Consider the following 17,384-nt stretch of genomic DNA (forward strand, 5'->3'; position numbering starts at 1 on the left):
AAAAGTTAAAAAAAAATATTTTTTGGGTTCCTTTCAACCCTAAACCTTGAGCGGCTGCACTCAAACAACCCTCAGAGCAAAGCCTGTATTGCTTCATTAATTAAAAATGAATTTAACATCGCAATTATGCAAATTCCCTAACTCAATCTCCAATCTAGTTAGTACCTACACTGCATATAAATTTATTGAAATTTTTAGCAGTTTAGATAAAAAAAAAATTCTTACAAAACACCCTTAAAGAACCAAACAAAATACAACTAGTAAAGAAGATAAAACACCAAAGTTGACCTAAATCCACCAACTCATAAGGTGCCCTTCACACATTGCTAATGTCCCCTTTGAATGCCATCATAGCCCAGCACGTTGAAATCTTAAGCTTTAAAATGGGAAAGCTTGAAAATGGGAAACACTTTCATACTTTTACTATTTATTTTAATTAATTTTGTACATGAATTTTGTTTAATTTAACACTTAATCAATGGTTTTTTATGAACATATAATTATTGTCCAATGTGACAAGAAACGAGTAAATGCATAGATTATATGAAAAATTTGACATGAAAACTCGAATTAACACACAAAAAGAAAAATTTAGAATTATTTTATTATTGTTTCTATTAAGACTCTCTCTTTTTTTTTTTAAGCTTGCCTCTTTTTATTTTATTATTTTATTAATTTTAGGTTATTATATTATATACAATATTTATATTATAAACGAAATAGTACAGAGGTGGGCGCTATAGCCAACCCTCAAAGTTCTAGGTTTAATTTAGTATTATAATATTATATAGGTGAGTATTTGGTAACACTAGTAATGCATTTTTTTTAACTTCACAAATAAAGTTATAAATTTGACATGTGTTCCATCTTTTTATATATTTATATATTTTAATTTTTTACTATATGCTATAGACACGACAATCAACCCAGCTTTACTTGTAGAATTTTTAAATTTCTTACATTGCTAGTTTAAAATTTAACTCCATAAACACGTTGAAAATTTATTTTATTCTAAAAATTCATGGTGAAAAATAAAGCTTTATTTTTCCTTTTTCTTTTCCTAAAAGAAAAAAAAAAAGCAATCTCTTGTTGGCTTTTCTATTTTTTTTTATCTCATATTTTACATTTGGTTTTTTAGTTACAGAGTTTAATTCAATGAAGTATAAGTTAGCCAAAACCTAGAGATTAAGCTTCGACTTTTCAAAATTGCTACTATGAAGGGAATGGTGATGGCACTGAAAGGCCATCATGCTTGTAGCTTTACCCGTACAGAAATAATTTGATAAATTGTTATATATATATTGTTAGGATCGACCTGATTAAGCAACAAGAAAAAAAATAGCGGAATAAATTGAGAAATTGAACACACAAATTTAATGTGGAAAAACTCCTCCAAAGAGGATAGAAAACCACGGGCAAAAATAATTTTACTATATATAATGACAAAAGAATGAAGAGTACAAAAGATAGAGAAAAAATAAACCCCGAAAACAAATAACCCTCCTCTAAAGAGTATTTTTTCTAAAGTTGTAAAAGAACCTATTTATAGGCTAAATTAGTAAGTCAAATAAACTATGCTAATAAATGCTAAATATATTATCCTAATAAAACTAAAGCTTCTAAAAATAAATTATATTTTGTTTAACTTGACTTGCAAGTAATCTTTTAAAATTTTAGTCTCACAACTCTAACATATATATACATTAATACTTGATAAATTATATTTTTAGGAACTGAAACAATCTAAGAAATCATGCTAAACATGTTTTAAATTGATAAGTTACGATTAAGCTCTACTGATTTGGAAAACATGCTTAGTCTTAGATTTATCTGTTTCGTATCTCGTCAATATTGGAATAAGAAGCTACTTGTAGGTGAAATCAATATTGTATCTCTTCTTGATGAGTTAAGGTATCTTTGTTGGGAGAATTATCTCTTCAAATTTTTGATGAGTTAAGGGATCTTTGATGAGTTAAGCTAAGGAATCTTATTTTGTTGATATTACATAACAGTGACATGGAACAACTGTGGAATGAAAATGATAAAAAAATATTTTGAGCATTGTCGATATTGCTAGACATTATGAAGGATAAGAAAAGAGAAAAAATAGAGAGAGAAAAAATGTAAAAGAAAACAAAAAAAATTAAAAAATACTTTTTATGTTTATACGATGTGACAATTTATTATTGATAGAAATTATTTATCGAATATAACATTTTAATGTAAAATAAGTAACAGGAAAATACGACTTTTGACGAAAAAAATTTAAATATCAACTTGAGAAAAAAAAGTTGAATATTTGCACATTTTCAAAATAATTGATGTTTTAATTGGTAGTTGACAAGTTATTGGTTGGTCGTAATTGGTTAACTTAGCATGAGTATGTGATCTTCCCTTTATTTTGTTATTCATAAAGTTCCTAAAATTGATTGAGGAAAAAAATAGAGAAGAATAATTGAGTACGCAACCTTTGGATTGTTTTTATTTTCTTTGTTTTTTTAAACCTTTCTTGTTGGAATCAAATGTATATTAAAAAAATAGGAAGGGTAGTAAAGCAAGTAAAGTTGACAATTACTGCTTATATTTATAATAATCCCAACTAATTTAGTCAATAAAAAAAACATTATCTGCATCTCAAATTTGTGACTTTGAGATTACACACCAATGACCAAACCCCAGCATAACAAAGTCAAGGTTTACTAAATATCACACAAGGGCTGAAATATACTATAACAAGGGTTGAAAGCATTTAGTAACTACTTGTAAACAAAGCGGTAAAATCAGTCCTAATTTAACCAAGCACACTTTCATGGCTTCTTCTTCATCTTCTTGTTCAATGAAGCATCAAGTTTTCTTGAGCTTCAGAGGTGAGACCCGCTTTAACTTTACCGCTCATCTGCTCAAAGCTTTGAAAGACAAGGCACTGAATGTCTTCTTCGATGAACATACACTGAAAACAGGGAAGAAACTTTTACCAGCACTTTCGCAAGGAATTGCAGCCTCAAATCTCTCAATCATCGTTTTATCTAAAGACTATGCTTCTTCGAAATCATGCTTAGCTGAAGTTTCTGACATCATGGACCGTAATCACTCTGAAGGACATATTGTTCTTCCCATCTTTTACCATGTCGATCCTTCCAATGTGCGGAATCTTGTTGGGAGTTTCAAAACATCCTTTGAAGACCATGAATCAAAGAGGCCCACAGATGAAGTGAAACGATGGAAAGATGCCTTCGCTAAAGTTGGGAAATTAAAAGGAATTCATATACAAGACAACAAGTAACTATATTTTTCTCATCTTCTTATATTTGACTTATCTTTGTTTTAGATTTCATATATAATTATATTTACTTTTTGCTTCTCTGATAGATCTGAAACCGAGTATATCCAGGATATAGTTGATGATGTTACAAGAAAATTGATGAATAGTGCGCCTAGAATCACTTCTGAAAAATTGGTGGGAATAGATGATCAAAAAAAGATGCTTTTGGGGTTGATTGAGCAAGCGGACATTCGTGTAATAGGATTTTGGGGAATGGGTGGTATTGGCAAAACTACCCTTGCTAATGCTGTATATGAGGAAGTCTCTCCAAAGTTTGAATGTCGTTTGTTTCTTAAAGATGTTAGTGAGAAAATAAAAAACAGGGGGATGAGTCTTTACGAAATGAACTTCTTTCCAAACTATTAGACGAAAAAGAAATTTGTATTGACACCCCTTTTATAAGCTACCCTTACCAAGACAGGCTGAATAATAAAAAAGTACTTCTTGTCCTTGATGATGTTAGGGACCCAGACCAAATAGATTTTATGGGTGTTAAATATTTTGGTACTGGAAGTAAAATTCTTGTAACATCTAGAGATAGACAAGTGCTTAGAAATGGAAGAGCTAACCACATACATGAGGTAAAGAAGTTGAATAAGAAAGATTCTCTTCAACTTTTTTCTACATTTGCATTTAAGTTGTTGAATCCTGTTGTTGATTTTCAAGATCTATCATGCAAGTTTGTAGTATATGCCCAAGGTAGTCCACTTGCTCTTAAAGTTTTGGGTTCTAATCTATATACAAAGTCTAAAAAAGAGTGGGAGAGCGAAGTGGATAAACTCAAGCAATATGTCGAACCAAAAATTTCACAGATTTTGAAGAGTAGCTTAGATGGGTTGGGTGAGCTAGAGAAGAATATATTTCTTGACGTAGCATGCTTTTTTAAAGGGGAAAAAATGGATATTGTAGAAAAAATTCTAAGTAATTATTATATGGGTGCAATGTGTGGAATAAGAAACTTGGCCGATAAGTGCTTACTTGATAGCATAGATGGTTATCATATTTCTATGCATGATATGCTTGAGGAGATTGGTAAGGACATTGTTCGTCAAAAATGTAAAGAAAACCCAGGAAGTGCAGCAGGTTATGGTTTCCTGAAGATGTGGATCAAGTGCTCAGATATAATCAAGTAAGCGCTAATTGTATTTACATTATTTCTGATTATCTTTTTTTGAAACAATCTCATTATATGTATTAATCATATAGGCTTTTTTTTATACGATGCCTAGAACTACCCATAGCCTCTCCTCAACCCTTAAATAGGAGGATAATATACTTCAGCGCACTCGAACCCATGTTCGGTCCTCCTATATTGACAACAATGTCCATGCCAATCAAGTTAAAACTCAATCGGCTTCCATTTTTTTGTTTTCTTTTTTATTTAATTAAAAATTATATTTGATATCTTTTAAATATATAAATTCAATTAATTATATATTTTAATATGTTAAAAGTTTAATTGTTTGTATTTACATTGTATGAAATGATAATCATTTTAGTTATTATTTCAAAAAAAAAATTGTTTACTTACCAGACAAATAATGACAAGTGTGTTAGGGTATAACATGGGATCTACTCAAGTGTTTATTGGGTTGGTTAAGTATTTAGAGAAAGGATTGTATGAAACAGTGACGCCACGTCATTTGTATCCCTTTTCAATAGTTTTATGCCACATCAATATTCTTATCCTGAATTTCAAGATTTTATCCTGAATTTTAGTATTTTAATTTTGGATTTGATTTTTTTCAGGATAAAATCCTGAAATTCAGGATAAAAGTACTGATGTGGCATAAAACTATTAGAAAGGGATACAGATGACGTGACGTTACTGTTTCATACAATCATTTCCCTAAGTATTTAATATATTGCTTTTAAAAAAAGAAAAATAAAATTGAACACTTTTATACACTGATACTTGATAAAATGTTTTTCATTATTAGGGGACTGTATCAATTGAAGGAATAAAGTTAAACATGTCTCAGATTGAAGAGCTGCAATTATGTCCATATGTTTTTGAGAACATGTTTAATCTTAGATATATTTACTTCTATAAACCTGAGATCGGGAAAGAGGATTGGAATCCAAAGCTACTTGCAAACCAAGTTGATAGTGTATCTCTTCCTAATAAGCTAAGGTATCTTTGTTGGGATTATTTTCCCTTCAAATCTCTATCAAGTTTTAATCCAAAGAATCTTATAGTGTTGAAAATACAATATGGCAATATGGAAGAACTTTGGAATGAAGATGATAATATGGTATGTGTTTTTATATTTTCTTCATCTAAACTTTTTTTATGGAAAAATAATTTATAATTTGATGTATCAAATAATTATATGATGACATCTTATTTAAAGTTTTTTAAAAATAAATATGAAATATTTTTTATTTTATATAAAAAAGTGTCATCATTTGATTTATTAATTGTGGGTGAATTTTCACACCGAATACATCAAATATAAATCTTTACTATCTTAGTATTATATTTATTTATTTTCTTTTCATTTCTTAAAAATAATACAAATATTTTCCTATACAGGACCTTATTAATTTGAAGGAAATTAACATTTCAAATTGTAACAAATTAAGGAAGATACCTAATCTTTCAGGAGCCATCAACCTTGAACTCCTTCATTGCTCTAACTGTGAAAGGTTGTTTCAATTATGGGACGAAGATAATCATAGGGTATGTGCTTTCATACTTTCTTCGAAAAAAAAGAATTTGTAATTTGATGTGTGAAATATTCATGCGATGACATCTTATTTAAAATTTTTAAAAAGTAAATATAAAATATTTTATTTTTCTTAGTATTATAATTATTTATTTCCTTTTTCATTTTTGACGTAGATGATGCTTAAAAGTAATATAATTATTTTTTTTCTTTTGCACAGGACTTTGTTAATTTAAGGGAAATTAACATTTCAAATTGCACGAATTTAAGGAAGATACCTAATCTTTCAAGAGCCATCAATCTTGAAATCCTTAATTGCTTTAACTGTAAAAGTTTGGTTCAACTTGGGAACGAAGATGATCATCTGGTATGTACTTTCATACTTTCTTAGGAAAAAAAAGTCGATGTATCAAATATTCATATGGCATCTTATTTAAATTTAAAAAAAATATATAAAAATATTTTGTTTTATTTTATTTAAATAAGTGACATCATTTGATCTATTAATTGTAATACATCATATATAAATTTTTATTTTTCTTAGTATTATAATTTATTTCATTTTCATTTTTTACTGCCTAAAGTAAGTAGATGATGCTTAAGAGTAATACAGTTGTTTTTCCTGCACAGGACCTTGTTAATTTAAGGAAAATTGACATTTCATATTGTGAGAATTTAAGGAAGATTCCTAGTTTATTAGGAGCCATCAACCTTAATTTCCTTAATTGCTCTCGCTGTGAAAGTTTGGTTGAACTTCCTTGCCTCAATCATTTGACATCTTTTCGTCAGGATAAGCTTCGCCTTTTTGGATGTTATAGTCTCAAGAAGTTACCTCAGGTCCCAAGTCACTTTCATCATTTGAATTTATCAAGCACTAAAATAAGAGAAGTGCCCGATTCAATTGAGCATCTCCACAAGCTACAGAGATTGTCATTGAGCAAGTGAAAGGTAAAAAGGGTATCCATCAATATTTCAAAGTTGGAATTCCTTCATCAATTGGATCTTAGTGATTGCCCAATGATTAAATTTCCAGAAATCCCAAGAAGCTTAACAGAATTAAACTTATCTGGCACCCAAATTGAAGAAGTGTCCTTACCTTTCGACTCCCTAGGTAATCTTCGGAATTTAAATATGAGGGGCTCAAGGGTAAAAAATGTATCGATCAAGTTGGAATCCCTTCATCAATTGGATCTTAGTGATTGCCCAATGATTAAATTTCCAGAAATCCCAAGAAGCTTAACAGAATTAAACTTATCTGGAACTCAAATTGAAGAAGTGTTCTTGCCTTTCGACTCCCTATGTAATCTTCGAAATTTAAATATGAGGGGCTCAAGGGTAAAAAATGTATCAATCAAGTTGGAATCCCTTCGTAAACTGAATCTTAATGATTGCCCAATGATCAAATTTCCAGAAATCCCAAAAAGCTTAATAGAATTAAACTTATCTGGCACTCAAATTGAAGAAGTATCATTGCCTTTGGACTCTTTATGTAATCTTCGGGACTTAGATATGAGTGGCTCTGCGGTTAAAAATGTATCGATCAAGTTGGAATCTCTTCGTTATCTAGATCTTAGTGGTTGCCCAATGGTCGAATTTCCAGAAATTCCAAGAATTATATGGGACTCTAATCCGAGAAGTATCCTCTTCTTTCCAAACTTTGGGTCTAGGAAGCACGAACACAGCTCATCCTTCCTCCCAGTGTCAAACATGTCCGAAATGGACACTCGTCGGACACGCCCAGATACGTACGCGACATGCTGGAATAAATCAAAAAAAAGGTCAGACACGGTCAAGACACAGGTGTCTAAAAACAAACGCATGATAGACTTGTTGAATAGGGTTGGAAGCGTGCAAATTATTGTACTAAAAAATCACATAAAGTTCAATTCCCAGGAAAGAGAGGTGGATCACAAGGTTCTCTTAAGTACTAAGTCTTTCCTTAGTCAGAATATCCCTTCTATCGTAATTTAATAGCACAATTAAATACTACTATTTTACCCTCAAATATTGAAAGAAAAATAGGACAAGAAAGAACACAAGAGTTTTAACGAGGTTTGGTAAATTATACCTACGTCCTCGGGCACTAACACCAGATGGTAACTTCACTATCTCCAAAATATTACAAACAAATAGAATTCTTTAAGAATTCTCAAATGGGAGAAGAGAGAAAACTAAGAGAGAAAGAATGGTTGGGATTATTGAAATGAGAAATGGGAAGCCTATTTATAGTTGAGGTTCAATGACCAAACCATAAATAGCCCATTATCTCAAGGACCAAAAAACAAAATATCCCATGCCAAATTTATCAAGTAAATTTTCAGTGCCAATTGCACCTCCTATTTTTGAAATTTAAGTCAAACTTAATGGTTGCCATAAATGTTAATAATCTGCCATAAATTTGATGCTGCAAAACCATGCAATTTTCAACTATTTACCATGCAATTGTCAACAATCTCCACCTTGAAGATTTGATTAGAATAATCACATCTTCACATACTTCCTTCAACTCCCCAAATCCGATAAAGCTATCTTTTGTAGTGCCTCCAAATGCACTCTCGAGCGCCATACACTTGAAGGTGCTCAAATTCTCAGGATGTTAATCAAGTTCAAACAATGATTGAACTTGATTGTTGTTACCACCTTGGTCATCACATCTGCGGGATTATCTGCTGTCGGAATCTTATGAAGTAGAATTTTTCCTTGTGACAACCTTAATTTGACCCTAGTCGGAAAGTGGTTTCGGGACCACAAAACCGAGTTTTTAAAAATAATTAACTGTTAAATTCTATGCCTCTTATATGTGTAAATGCATTTGTGAAAATCTCATGCTTTGATTTTGTCAATTGTATGTGAAAATTTTAAATAGGACTTAAGTGAGACATTTGTGAAATGTGATGGGTAATTTTTAAGGTGATCTATTTATGCATGTTATTAAAAAGGTGGACTTGCATGTCAATTTAGCAAATTCTTTTAGATAGTGGCCGACCATGTTATTGATCAAAACATATTATATTTATTTTATGTTAATATTTTAGATTACAAAAAGAAGAAGTAATGAATAAAGAAAAGTAAAATATTGATTAGTGGGAGGAGAAACCAAAGTTACTCCATTTTGCTCCTCATTGCCGTATCTAGAAGAAGGAAAGCTTTGAGAAATTCGGCTATGGTGGTTAGCTAAATTAAGGTAAGTTCAATTATAATTCTTGGATTTTTAGCATATTTTGAGTTAGTTATTAAGTTCTTTACTTAACCCATGACCAAATTTGGAATTGTGTGGTGTCTTGAGCATTCGGCCATGGTAGAAAATGAAAGAGGTATATGGTTGTTTTCAAGTTTAATGAATAATTTACAAATGGTTGATAATTGAGATAGTTTAAGGTATTTGTAAGTAGTTTAAATGAATGAACAATAATAATAAATCATCTTGTGTATTGGTGTAATTACCGAATTTGAACTAGGAAATTATTGAATAATGTTTGTATTTTAAATGATAGAATAGAGTGAATGCTTGGAATGTGATATGCATGAATTATAAGTTGGATTAAAGGCTGTTATATTGCCTTGTCATTTTCGAAAATGTGCTTTGTCAAAGAAATTGAGTGTTGATGTTTAAGTGATGTAAGTATAGGTATATTCGGCTTGTAATTTTATAAATATGATATGAGTATTTTGCTTTGTAAATGAGTAATAAGTATGTTATGAATGGTTCTTATATATATGCGTATATACAATGAAATATATTCTTTAAATGATTAGTATATGTACGTGAAATATTATTTCGATACATGAGTTTTGCATTTGAGTGAAAATGTACTAAGTTTAAATATGTCTTCTTGGCTTTGGAAGTGATTAATAATATGTTAGTGACTATATGAGTATTAGGTCAGAATGATGTTTAAGTACGAATGAATTTAGGTGGATGTGCTTATAAGTATAACTTGAGATATAATGGTATTTAGTCATTATAAATAACCATATTTGTAGAATTTATTAAATATATAATTGGTCTTAACATAGATATGCATATAACTATAAAGTTGTTAATGCCTAAGTAAGATGTTTGGTTGTGCATGACTAGAGAATATATATATATGTATATGGTGTTTGATAGTTAATCATTAAGTCATATGTACCTCAACCTTATAATATACGTGTATTATATTAAATCGCCTATTTGATTAGAAATTAAATGAATTCAATTGTTTTAAATTAAGCTCAAGAGCAAAGAGGATCTAGATCTGATAAGGGAAAGGAGAAAGCAATCGAATAACCTATTCGCCACTGTTCAAAAATATCCGAGGTAAGTTTTTGAGTAATGAAACTTAGCTTATGATTTGATAAAATCATGGTATATAAGCATAATAAATAAATTGTGACCTATTGGTTCTACTTGAATTACGTAGTGGGATAAATAATTTGTGCATATGACTTGTAGCCGAATGGTTATAGAAATCATGTTGGATAACGAAACGAAATCGTGTTCTTTGTATGTGGCTATTGAGCCGAAAGTGGAATGGTTGATAAGCACGTTGTGCTTGTGTTCAAGTAATGTCAATGAAATGCTAATGTGTTATGATATATATATGTGCATGATAATGGAGAATTATATCCGGGCTAAGTCCCGAAGGCATTCGTGCTGGTGTTATATCCGGGCTAAGTCCAGAAGGAATTCGTGCTAGTGTTATATCCGGGCTAAGTCTCGAAGGCATTCGTGCTGGTGTTATATCCGGGCTAAGTCCCGAAGGCATTCGTGCTGGTGTTATATCCGGGCTAAGCCCCGAAGGCATTCGTGCTGGTGTTATATCCGGGCTAAAGTCTCGTAGGCTTTGTGCTGGTATTATATCCGGGCTTAAAGTCCCGCATGCTTTGTGGTGGTGATTGGATTTGGGTTTTAAACCTAGAAGACTTAATGCCGATGATTGGAGTAAGATTATGATTGAATATGTCAAATACATTAAGTTGGTCAGGAATGTATTATATACTTTATATGTTAGATTGATCGGAATTGAATCATGAATGCGGAATGAGAAGTATATGTGAAAATCTCATATGTGTATATGTGTATTCGGTTATGGTGAAAGGTTATATGAGATTGATTTGGTGATATACATGTTAAATAAAATGAATGCAAGAATGGGTAATAAATCTGCTTGGGATAGCAGCAGTAATGTGATTTCTAAAAATCACCATAAATTGTGGGAGTTGATTTAGAAGCTGAATAAATTATGTCATGAAATCTTAATGAGTCTAGTTTCTTATAAAAGAAACCGTGTGAGCAAAAGAATTGCCAATAATGAGATATTTGAAGTGGCATGGAATAGAGTCAAAATGACTTCGAGGTCCCCTGTCCTGTTTTCAGAAAATCATTATAAATGGTACAAAAATGGTTATAAGATAAAATTTATATTCTTAGACTCCTTAATGAGTCTAGTATATTTCAAATTCTGTATAATGAGAAATTTGATTCGTAGTGAAGAGTGGTCAGAATAGTCAAACAGTGAAACAGGGGAAACTTCAATAAAAATCTGGTATTGATTGGTCAAACCAAAAATTCTGAAAATTTTATGGATGGAATATATATGAGTCTATTTTCAGGGAAAATTAACGTCACTTGATTTGGAGTTTCTTAGCTCCATTTATAAATAATTTAGTGACTGTTGCTCAGGAAGATAGCTTGTAGTGAATTCGTGATTTTGTTGCAAACATGGTTAAAACTTGTTAATGAGATGCTTTTTGATTTTTCATGATCTTATTTGTGATTTAAATATTTGGTTTTAATTGATTTCAGATTCAAGTGAGGTGAATTTGCTAAATATGCATTATGTTCATGGATACTTAGCCAAAATGGCAATTATCTAGGAATGATTTCTTGAAAATTTGAATAATCGATCTATAAGTAAATTAATTGTTTGCATTGCTTAAAACTTACTAAGCATTGAAGCTTACTCCGTGTTCTATTTGCCATTTCTTATAGGTTTATACTTTAGCTCGAGTTGGAAGGGCCGGAGATATCATCACACTATCGAGTCTTTATGTGAGTTGAGAAGATTGTATATCATCATGGTTTAAGGCATGTATAGGATAGACTATAGGTAGAATGATATTTCGACTTTGTATACATTATAGCCATGCGAAGATGACTTGCTCATTTTGTTTAGAGAAGCCTTATAATTGAACTAATGTGGTGAAAGTTTTAGTTATAACTTGATAGTAGTTAATTTGTTATTAGATATTCGGTTATGTTTTGATAGTGAGTCATTTTGGAAATTTATAAGAGCTCTTATGGAAAATCAATTAGACATGTTTGCATTGTTGATAATTTATGTCTGGTAAGTATCTTTGACCTTATAGAAGTTTTGTTCAGTCAAGTAATACCTCATAACCTTATTCCGGCAACGGATACGGGTTAGGAGTGTTACATTCCTTTTTCAAAGACTTCTCGCACAAAGTGATATCTTACGTTAATATGCTTGGTTCTTGAATGATAAACTTGATTTTTTGCTAAATGAATAGCGCTCTGACTGTCACAATATAGACTAATGTGACTTTGAACAACTCCCAAGTCTTCAAACAATCCATTAAGCCAAATAGTCTCCTTAACAGCTTCTGTAACTGACATATATTCTGCCTCTGTAGTAGACACAGCTACTGTAGACTGTAAGTTAGACTTCCAACTCACTGGGGATTTAGCAAGAGTAAACAGATAGCCCATAGTTGAACAAAGTTTATCTAAATCACTAGCAAAGTCGGAATCAACATATCCAACTACAAACTGACCAAGTGCTTCATCCTGCTCAAAAACTAAACCAACGTCTATGGTTTTTCGAAGATACCGTAGAATCTATTTCACAGCTTGCCAATGTTCTTTTCCAGGATCATGTATATACCTGCTCACAACTCCAACAGCTTGCGAAATGTCAGGCCGCGTACACACCATTGCATACATCAAACTCCCAACTGCATTTGCATATGGGGCTTTTGCCATATATTCCCTTTCTTCTTCAGTCTTTGGAGATAATTGAGTACTAAGTTTCAAATGAGAAGCAAGTGGAGTACTTACATGTTTTGTGTTTTCATTTACACCAAAACATTGTAATACCTTTTTTAGATATTGCTTCTAATTCAAACAAAGCTTGCTTCTCTGTTTATCTCTACTTATCTCCATGCCGAGAATCTTCTTAGCCTCACCTAGATCTTTTATCTCGAACTCTTCATTCAACTGAGCCTTCAACTTATCTATCTCTTTTTGGCTCTTCGAAGCAATTAACATATCATTAACATACAAGAGTAGATAAATGAAAAATCTGTCATGCAGCTTTTGCAAATACACACAATTGTCATATTTGCTTCTTGTGTACTTCTACCTTCTCATAAAGCTATCAAATTGCTTGTACCACTACCTCGGGGATTGCTTCAATCCATATAGTGATTTGTTCAGCTTACAAACCCAATTTCTACCACCAGCATCTTTGTATCCTTCGGGCTGAGTCATGTAGATCTCCTCTTCTAACTCACTATGCAAGAAAGCTGTCTTTACGTCAAGTTAAGCTAGCTCCAAATTCAATTGTGCTACCAAGGCCAACAAAATTCTAATGGAGGAATGCTTCACAACAGGGAAAAATACATCATTATAGTCAATTCCCTCCTTCTGAGCGTAGCCTTTAGCTACCAATCTTGCCTTGTAGCGAACATCTTTCTTGTTAGAAAATCCATCTTTCTTTGTAAATACCCACTTGCATCCGATTGCCCTTTTTCCTTTCGATAATTGCGCCAACTCCCAAGTATTGTTCTTCCGGAGAGACTGCATTTATTCATCCATGGCGCTTTTCCATTTGTCACTTTCTAAGCTTTGCATTGCTTCTTAATAAGTGATAGGAATATCATCATCAACAACAGGAAGGGTGTAGGCTACCATATCAGTAAATCGAGTAGGTCTGCGAATTTCTCTCCGTGGCCTTGCAACTGTAACTGGTTCTCGTGTACTTAACAGTTTTTAGGTTAGGACCTCTTCAACCTCTAATCCTCCATTGTGGCTGGAGAATTAGACTTATTAACTGGGCAAATCCCCACCTGCTCAAACTCCACCTGTTTTGGGGTACACTCCACCTCGTGTGGAGTATCGCTTGTCTGAATATCTTGATCTGTTACCTTTTTCAATGTGGCAGATTCATCAAAGGTAACATCTCTGCTACAAATCATTTTCTTTGTGCCTAAGCACCAAAGACGAAATCCCTTTACTCTAGAGGTGATTCCCAAAAAGAGAGCTTTCTTTGCCTTCGGATCTAATTTTGACTCCTTCACATGGTAATATGCAGTGGATCCAAACACATGTAATGAATCATAATCTGTATCCGGTTTTCCAGACCATACCTCCATAGGAGTTTTTCTTTCTAATGCAGATGATGGCAAACGATTAACAAGATGGCCAGCGTATGTTACAGCCTCAGCCCAAAATTGCTTGCCCAACCCAGTATTGGACAACATACATCGAACTTTCTCCAGCAATATTCGATTCATACGCTCTGCCACTCCATTCTGCTGTGGTGTATCCCTAACTATGAAGTGTCAAACAATACCATACTCTTGGCACACATCGAAGAACGGATCACTTTTATATTCCCCTCTATTGTCCGTCCTAAGCCGCTTGATTTTCTTGCCAGTCTGGTTTTCGATCATAGTTTTCCATTTAAGAAAAACTCCAAGTACTTCATCTTCGTTCTCATGGTATACACCCAAACTCTTCTGGAAAAGTCATCAACAAAAGTAACAAAGTAGTGTTTTCCTCCCAACGAAGGTGTTTTGGAAGGCCCCCACACATCTGAGTGAACATATTCCAAAATACCTTTTGTATTATGGATAGCAGTGCCGAATTTCACTCTCTTTTGCTTTCCCAAAACACAATGCTCGTAAAATTTTAATTTGCAAGCCTTTACACCTTTCAACAATCCTTGCTTTGCCAGAATTTGCAAGGATTTTTCACTGGCATGTCCCAACTTCATATGCCACAACTGCATTGAGTTTAATTCTTTGTTACCGGAAGCTGCAGCTACTGCTCCAATAACTGTACTACCTTGGTAGTAATACAAGTTATTTTTCCTGATGCCCTTCAATATCACAAGTGCACCAGATGTCACTTTCAAAACCCCATCTCTCATAGAAACAACTGAACCTTTGGATTCCAAGACTCCCAATGAGATGAGATTTTTCTTCAAACTGGGCGCGTATCGAACATCAGTCAAAACTCTGTTTGATCTATCTTGATTCTTTAATTGGATTGAACCTATCCCAAAATTTTTACAGGCATTCTCATTGCCCATATAAACAATTCCTCCATTTAATTCTACTAAATCAGAGAACCACTCCCGGTTAGGAGACATATGATAGGTACAACCCGAATCCAATATCCACTCATCTAAATGGAATAATGATGATGATGCAACCAGTGATAGTTCGGAGTCATTGGTATCATGCTTTGCAACACAAGCATCTGGAGCAGTTTTTCCCTTATTCTTCAGCTTTGGATAATTTTTCTTCCAGTGGCCTTTCTCATGACAAAAGGCATATTCATCTTTTCCAAGTCTGGACTTTGACTTTGATCTCCCCTTCTGAGTTTTTCTCCGAGTGTATGAACGACCACGGACTACTAAAGCTTCTGTGTCTCTGATTGAGTTTTTCTGTTTGTCCTTCTTTCTCTGTTCATAACTGTATAAGGCCACACAGACTTCGCTCAGAGATGTATCACTCTTCCAGTGAAGTAGAGTAGTTTCTAGGAACTCAAACTCCTCAGGAAGTGACCCCAACAGCATTAAAGCCAAATCTTCATCTTTGAATGTCTCATTCATATTTAGCAAATCAGTGACTAACTGATTAAATTTGGTGATGTGATCATTCATTGTGGTACCTGGGACGTAAGTGAAACGAAACAGTCTTTTCTTCAAGTGGAGCTTATTCTGACTGTTTTTCTTCAAAAAATTTTCTTCAAGTGCCACCCACAACTTATTTGCAGAAGTCTCCTTTGAAAAAGCATACTTCTGCTCTCGAGAAAGGCATGATCAAATTGTGCCACATGCCAACCGATTGATCGCGTTCCAATCTTTCTTTTGTACATCATCTAGTTTCTTTTCATCAATTGCAATGTCTAGACCCTGCTGAAAAAGGGCATCTAGAACCTCACTTTGCCACATATCGAAATGACTCGTGCCATCAAAGATCTCCACGGCCAATCTTGTACTTGCTATTGTCAGTATTGTCCACATGGACGATGTTAAAGTTCCTAAACCGTCCGTTATCTCCATAATCTTTCAATATACCTAAGGAAATCTTTTCTGATGTGGAAGATCAGTTTAAACTGCAACCACAGAGCATACTACGATTAACCTTCGACTTTGATACCACTTGTTGTTCCAATAGGGTTGGAAGCGTGTAAATTATTGTACTAAAAAATCACATAAAGTTTAATTCCCAGGAAAGAGAGGTGGATCACAAGGATCTCTTAAGTACCAAGTCTTTCCTTAGTCATAATATTCCTTCTATCGCAATTTAATAGCACAATTAAATACTACTATTTTACCCTCAAATATTGAAAGAAAAATAGGATAAGAAAGAACATAAGAGTTTTAACGAGGTTCGATAAATTATACCTACGTCCTCGGGCACTAACACCAGATGACAACTTCACTATCTCCAAAATATTACAAACAAATAGAATTCTTTAAGAATTCTCAAATGGGAGAAGAGAGAAAACTAAGAGAGAAAAAATGGTTGGGATTATTGAAATGAGAAATGGGAAGGCCTATTTATAGTTGAGGTTCAAGGACCCAACCATAAATAGCCCATTATCTCAAGGACCAAAAAACAAAATATCCCATGCCAAATTTATCAAGTAAATTTTTGATGCCAATTACACTTCCTATTTTTGACATTTAAGTCAAACTTGATGTGTAACACCCTTATCCCGTAACCGTCGCCGAAATAGGACGAGGCGTTACCAGAAAATTTGGAAGCAGATCAAAACAGTAAAATTTTGAACATTTTTTTTCGTGAATAAAGATTATTCATTTAATTAAATTTCTAAACACAAACAAAGATCAAACTTATAACTTATAAAAGTAGACTTCCAAAGGATGCCATATTCGCATGGCTTATAAATAATAGTTATGATGTCATTCTAGTATAATCTATCCTATACATGCCATAAGCTAAATCCAAATCACAAGGTTTCCATAATAATAGATAGTGTGATGAAGTGCTGACGATCCCCAAGCTGGTAATCAGAGTCCAAAATCTATAAAACAAAGACAAAAGACAAACGGAGTAAGCTTACATAAACTTAGTAAGTCTTAAGTAAAACGATAATTTTGCATAATCAAATTCAATTATCATTTATCACTCGA

General features: G+C 32.8%; 2 protein-coding genes across 6 annotated transcripts; both read left to right on the top strand.

Moving 5' to 3' along the window:
* Positions 1 to 2,683: 2,683 nt before the first annotated feature.
* On the top strand, positions 2,684 to 12,006 carry LOC107889674 (probable disease resistance protein RPP1). 5 transcript variants are annotated; one of them, XM_041078361.1, is made up of 5 exons: positions 3,752 to 5,577; positions 5,859 to 6,005; positions 6,212 to 6,358; positions 10,206 to 10,291; positions 11,966 to 12,006. In XM_041078361.1, exons 1-5 carry the CDS (start codon positions 5,296 to 5,298, stop codon positions 11,976 to 11,978), a joined length of 675 nt encoding a protein of 224 aa, XP_040934295.1. In that variant the 5' UTR covers positions 3,752 to 5,295; the 3' UTR covers positions 11,979 to 12,006. The 5 variants fall into 5 exon arrangements, 4 of the variants coding, with proteins under 4 accessions (XP_040934295.1, XP_040934293.1, XP_016669684.2 ...); XM_041078359.1 differs by lacking the exons at positions 10,206 to 10,291; positions 11,966 to 12,006 and adding an exon at positions 6,622 to 8,004 and having other exon boundaries at positions 3,752 to 4,451; positions 5,263 to 5,577; XM_016814195.2 differs by lacking the exons at positions 10,206 to 10,291; positions 11,966 to 12,006 and adding an exon at positions 6,622 to 7,245 and having other exon boundaries at positions 3,752 to 4,451; positions 5,263 to 5,577.
* On the top strand, positions 3,808 to 4,455 carry LOC121203392 (disease resistance protein RUN1). The gene has a single exon (XM_041078637.1). It carries the CDS (start codon positions 3,808 to 3,810, stop codon positions 4,453 to 4,455), a length of 648 nt encoding a protein of 215 aa, XP_040934571.1.
* Positions 12,007 to 17,384: the final 5,378 nt, after the last annotated feature.

The sequence above is a fragment of the Gossypium hirsutum genome, chromosome A10 (assembly GCF_007990345.1).
Source record: "Gossypium hirsutum isolate 1008001.06 chromosome A10, Gossypium_hirsutum_v2.1, whole genome shotgun sequence".
In the NCBI taxonomy this organism is placed as follows: Eukaryota; Viridiplantae; Streptophyta; class Magnoliopsida; order Malvales; family Malvaceae; genus Gossypium; species Gossypium hirsutum.